Source organism: Rhineura floridana, chromosome 4 (genome assembly GCF_030035675.1).
Source record: "Rhineura floridana isolate rRhiFlo1 chromosome 4, rRhiFlo1.hap2, whole genome shotgun sequence".
NCBI classification, from domain to species: domain Eukaryota; kingdom Metazoa; phylum Chordata; class Lepidosauria; order Squamata; family Rhineuridae; genus Rhineura; species Rhineura floridana.
In genome coordinates, this window is record NC_084483.1 from 187792551 (window position 1) to 187798737 (window position 6187).

The following is a 6187-nucleotide window of genomic DNA, read 5'->3' on the forward strand; positions in this document are numbered from 1 at the left end:
TGGCTATGCTTTCTGGAAGCTGATTGGAGTTGGAGTCCAACAACCAATGGAGGGCCACAGGTCCCCCATCTCTGTCACAGTAGATCACACCGTGTGTCATGCATTAACTTTAGCAGCAATGGATCTTACTGCCAAATCCTATATGCCATGCTGTTTAGTCTTCCTGGCACAGTCGCCCATGCTGTCCCAACATGGAGAACTCAGAAATGGCCTTCACCTGCAGAATGAAGTGGTGCAACCCACACCAGAATTCTGCCATCTCATTCTGCTACATAGTTAGACCAAACTCCTACTTGCATTGCATTGCAAGCAAATGTCCAGCATAGGCCAAGGTTACAATTTCCATGTATGGTTTTCTTAAGGATCAGATACACAGAACAAGCACCTTTGATCCCTGGCAAGTAAAAGCCTAAGGAAAACAAAGTCGCTTTCTCCATCAGGCGGAACAAATCAAACCACAAGAGAAACCTCCTTGCAAGAGACATCTTAAATGTGTCAAGGGGAGAATCAAGAAGTCAGTCTAGTTTTAGGTCACCTTTGATATAGCTTCTGTGTTTTCCTCTGCAAAATAAAAATAAAAATAAAGATCTAGACTACCAATAAATAATGTGAAAAGAGGCACCTTTGCCTTTACAAAACACGTCTTCCCATCAGCTAGTGGGAAGGTCTGTGAACCTGGGTAGAAACACACTTGCTGTTCTCCAGTGCATCTCCACCTCTCTTTTCTGAAAAACAGGGGCAGACAACGCTAGTCAAACTCCACCCCTTTGTGCTGTAAAACCTGGTGGGAGCAGCTCGAGTGCTTTTTAAAAAATTCAGCTTCAACGAGATTTCACAACTGATCGGTAGATCAACCTGTTCCCCCTCCACGTGCAACTCATGGAAACGCTTTGCTGTAGGCGACTAGTATGTTTACAGCCTCAGTGTCAGACCATCTGCTTTTCATGCAAAAGGTCCCAGGTTCAACCCCCAAAGTCTTCAGGCAAGGCTAGGAATATCCCTCCTGAAACCCCAGAGAGCAGCTCCAGTCAGTGTAGACAATACTGAGCTGGAAATAGATGGACCAGCAGTCTGACTCAGTACAAGGAAGATTCCTATGTTCCTTCAGGGCTACTAAGAAACAGAACTGCCACCTGTCTCTGGGCTTATTCACACAGGAGCTGAACTTTGCAGTAAAGATGCAGGTTTTGCCATCACAATAAGATTTGCAAGGTTCATACTTCCTACCTTCAAAACCGCTGTTTTCCTTTCACAGAAGCAGGCATTCCTCTGGAAAAGTTTGGTATTGCTGTTTCCTTGTGTCCCCGCCCCTAAGTCTACATGTTTACTCCTCCTTAGTATGGATATTGCTAATGCAGAAGGGGAGGGCTGTTTTGGTCAGTTTCATTATTTCTTCTCAATTGCAGGCCTCTCTCAGATGAAGCTGGGGGGGTGCAATTGGCATTAAACTGTATGAAACTGAATAGAGTCCAGAGTGAGTGAAAGGCAGCTTTTGCAGAGAGCAGAGAAAGAGAGGGAGCTGGTGATGGGGCATACCAGAGCCCACCCACTAAAAAAAATCGAGGCAAAGATTGGATTGGTTTGATAAGAAAAACTGTGCGATAGCTGCTGATTGCCTGCAACCTCATCTGAACCAGGCGAATTAAACGGGTATGCAAGTAGCACCAGTCTCACAGTAGGTCACCCTGTGAACCAGCTTGAGTGGGGTATAGCAACAGCAAAAGCCACCTTGCACAAAACAAGAGGATGCCAGAATACTTGCAATGCATGTCATGGAGGCTTCCAGGCTGTAGTCTCCATTGGCCACAAAAGGAGCCAGCCATACCAGAAGCCTCACAAGAGCCTGGGCTTGCATCCTTGCTCTCAGGATAATTGCAGGTGCCCCGTGAATTGCACCAGCTGAGGCAGCCATTGCCAATATGACTGACCTGGTCCTTACCAAGAAATGTGGTGAAACTGCCTTGCTCAACTCTTTTAAAGCTTTCTCAGCGCATCTGATGAAAAGCTACAAGTACAGCATAGCCATAATCTCTGGTCACTGGGCATGCATATATGCATACACACACACCTCCTTCCATTCTTTTAAGCAGGAGAAACTTTTTGTGCCATGGAACTAAACGTTCTCCCCTCACCCGCCTCTCCAAAGAATGCTTGCCCATGAAACACAGCCGTTAAAGGAGGCACAGCTGCAGGAGTCGCTTGGGAAGTTAGTAACTCTACCCCAACTTAAAGACCCCCCCCCCCAAAAAAAGGATTCGGTTTCTAGAGCAGCCCGAGACGTAAGGAAAAAGCGGTCCCGGAGGATGCTTTGTACAAACAGGATCGCTGTGCAGAATGATCTCTGTCAAGCAGAGAAACAAGGGGAGGGGGGAAGGAACGTGGAAATCCGAAGCAGCCGCCAAGGGGTGGGGGGAGAAGAAGGGATAGCGAGGAGCAAAGCGCGGCTTGGGCCGGGCCTGGAGGCGACTAAGCGGAGCAACGTGGAAGTTGCAGCCCCTCCAAGCGAAGATCTCCCCTCCCATAACAGCCAGCCTTCGGGGGTCACCTCCTGCGCCGAGTCTCCCATAGCTGCGTCGGGCGTGGTCCCGGCTAAGCGCGGCGGTTCCTCCTCCGATTGAGGGATGCCGACTTGCTTTCGGCCGACAGACTCCATCCCGAAGGTCCAGCCCCGCGGGACAGCCCCGTCGGGGCGCTTTAATCCCCAGCTGCACGTGACTCCGGGCAGCGGAAGCAACTCGCAGCCGCGGCGATGGGGAGCGGGACGGACTGATGGACTGAGCAGCCGCTGGGCTAAGCGCTTTATCCCGCCCGCTCTTGCAAAGTCAAACTTTCTCCGCCAGGGACGCTTGCGTGAGCTTGTTCCCCTGGGCGTGTTCCCTCACAATGAAGCCCGGCTGAATTCATTGGGGTGTGTGTGTGTGTGTGTACGGTAGACCCTTTACTTTTTTGGGAGCAGGGTCCCAGCTAGGGCCCTATCTATGAGCCAATCAGAATGACAAGGGAGCTTGTTAGCTAGTGAGAAGAGCCCTTGATCAGAGTGACAGGAGGTGAGTTAGCCACTGAGAAGAGTCTTCTCAGTAGCTAACACACAGCCTCCTCTTTCATGCTGATGGGCTTTTAGGGATGTCTGTTGTCTTGGAGTGTGGACTCCGGAGATGATAGGAAGAGCAAGGGAGATGAGGGAAAGTGGAAAAGGGGGCATGGCTGTAACAGGGGCATGGAATGACTATGTTAGGTCCAAACCCAACACGCAAGCCGTCACTGTCTGCTCAGCTCACATCCACCCGGGAAGGTGCGGAGTTGAGAGCAAGAATCTATTGCTAGAGGTCAGGAAATAACACACCATATTACCTTTGCAAAGGGGTCCCAAGACCTGCCAACACGTTGCCTTTCAGAAGTGGGAACCCCGTTTATTGAAATACAGTAGATTATATAGATTCCCCAGTGGTTACAAAAATGGGGAGCAGACGTCATAAAGAATAGAAAACATCGCTAGACACAGTAACTTTTAAGATATGGAGAAAAGGGGTGCTTAGGATAACAAAACCAGAAGCATCTTGCTTTTCTTCAGAAATAGACTTGCATAGTTTGAACGACCTTGAGATAAGCACTCAGAGTCAAAGGAACAAAGGACAGATAGGAAAAGGGGAGTATTGAAACAAGAGAGGTCCTTCAGTGGGGGATACATTCAGGTTACATTTCTGCATTTACAAACAGATAATAGAAATCTACAGACATGTTAAAAGAAACATTAGCTTTCTTTGTGCTCAGGGTCAGCAATATGATACAATCTATAGGGTATTGATATTGAATGCATACGGTAAAAAGGGAGTCATCTCCAGTTTATTCAGGCTTTTATTTACCCATCTACCTGGAGTGTGGGGTCAGGTCAGGGGGAAATAAACCGATATCATGTTTATATCAACCTTCATTTTCTTAACCCAACAACTACCATGAAGGGACCCCGCACTTCTGAATTTGCCACTACGCTACTGGGGTTTAGAGTTCTTGCAACGAAAGCTACTTAAATAGGATGTTAAAAAAAGCGTATAGTGCCCCCCTATCCATTGCATGTTTAACTCAGACTCCATTATTTAGGCTGCAATCCAAGACACACTTACCTGGGAGTAAGTCCCAGTGAACCCGATGGAGCTTACTTCTGTGTAGACATGTATTGGATTGCACTGTCATTTATTTGTTTAAGTTTGTATCCAGCTCTCCCTCCCAGAAGGAGCCCAGGGTGGCAAGACTTGGCAAAGTTGCATGGCATGGCCGCTGTGCAGCGTGACCCATCGGCATACTTACTCGAAAGCAAGTCTGCGTTCAACAGAGTTTAATTCCAAGGGGCTCTGTTGGGGATCCTGTGGCCCAGCCCATCTCCCATCATCCCTGACCATTGGCTAGGCTGGCTGGGGCTGATGGGAGATGAAGTGCAATAGCATCTAGAGGGTCCCCTACTCTTGGGCTGTAGGAACAGGAATGACAAGGATGCCCAGCGGAAACGATGGGAAGGCCCATAGGGAAGAATAACGGGAAGTGCAAAGGGCAGTTAAGGTGGCTGGGCTCCTCTGTCGAAAGAAACAGAAGCTTCAAAGCAAAGCAAGGAGTGGATGCAGCTGCGAAGGAACCACCTTGGCGAGGAGAAATGGTGGGGAATCGCAGGGACAGATCTGTGCCTCAGCCTCATTGGGCTGAGCTGGCTTTGTGGATTGTAGATGAAATGCTGGTGGGAGTGGCTGGGTATATAAGGGCTGAAGTGATCTTATAGGCATCCTGATCCAGACTGATATAGGGCTTTGTACATCAGTACCAGCACCTTGAACTGAGCTTGGTAGCTGATTGGCAGCCATGTGCCTCAGGCAAGCCCCACAAGCCGGTCAGGAAAGCAACAGACTCCCCTCATTGTTTAGCCTCCGCAGTTAAGATTCAGAAGTCCATAGCTCAGCAGGACTGCACATGCCTCCCATTCAGAAGGTCCCAAGTTCAGTCCCTTGCATCTCCACTTAAAAAGCTGAGATAGGAGGTGATGGGAAGGATCTCACCTGAGATCCTGGAAAGCTGTTACCAGTCAGAGCAGACAATAATGGACTAGGAAGACAAAATCCGACCAGGGAAAAGGTAGCTTTTTACATTCCTAATCACATGACCATCTCCCCACCCTGCTTGGTGAAACTGCCATCTCTTTTAACATGCGAGACAGTGTGGTGTAATGGTTAGAGTGTTGGACTAGAACATGAGAGACCAGGGTTCATATCCCCACTCAGCCACTGAGCTCACAGCCTAGCTTACCTCACAGGGATGTTATAAGGATCAAATGGGAAGAGAAGAACCATGTTCGCCACCTTGAACTCCTTGGAGGAAAGTCAGGATATAAATGGAATAATAAACAACTGCTTGGCAGACAAATCCAACTGGCTGAGCTTTCCTCCAGCACAGACAGTTATTTTTTTGTATTTCAGAATATATAGACCACTCTGCAGAGAATACCTGAGCTATGTACAGAAATGAAATATAAAATATACTACAGATCATAAAACAATAATTAAAATATGAAAGCCAGCAATAATTTAAAACGGCAGAAGTATAGTAAGCTAATTTTGGAAGTCTTGGGGGAAATATTTTATATTCAGTGGATTCTGCTTTGCCTGTTCAGTTTCTACCAATGGCAGAGCTGTGAAAGGACAAGAGCCCTGTCCGAAAAGGAGAAGACACGTGTAGGAAGTTGGTGCCCTGCATAAAACAAAAATGGAAGACTTCCCATGGAGAATATAAATTTGTTCCTTTTGAGAGAGGAAGTTCTAGGCTTAATGGACAATATAAAAACTGACAAATCACCGGGCCCGGATGGCATCCACCCGAGAGTTCTCAAAGAACTCAAATGTGAAATTGCTGATCTGCTAACTAAAATATGAAACTTGTCCCTCGGGTCCTTCTCCGTGCCTGAGGACTGGAAAGTGGCAAATGTAACGCCAATATTCAAAAAGGGATCCAGAGGGGATCCCGGAAATTACAGGCCAGTTAGCTTAACTTCTGTCCCTGGAAAACTGGTAGAAAGTATTATTAGAGCTAGATTAACTAAGCACATAGAAGAACAAGCCTTGCTGAAGCAGAGCCAGCATGGCTTCTGCAAGGGAAAGTCCTGTCTCAGTAACCTATTAGAATTCTTTGAGAGTGTCAACAAGCATAT

At 47.5% G+C, this 6187-nt stretch overlaps 1 protein-coding gene across 2 annotated transcripts in view; it reads right to left on the reverse strand.

Annotated features, from left to right (window-relative positions):
- The window catches only part of LOC133383919 (two pore calcium channel protein 1-like), a 49170-nt gene extending 46339 nt beyond the window's left edge, over positions 1-2831 (reverse strand). Inside the window, exon 1 of one of the 2 annotated variants that reach the window (XM_061625549.1) lies at positions 2546-2831. In XM_061625549.1, the coding sequence (XP_061481533.1) occupies positions 2546-2653 (108 nt within the window). In that variant the 5' untranslated portion in view covers positions 2654-2831. The remainder of the gene's footprint in view (positions 1-2545) is intronic. The other variant, XM_061625548.1, reaches the window with a different exon arrangement.
- Between the last annotated feature and the right edge of the window lie 3356 nt (positions 2832-6187).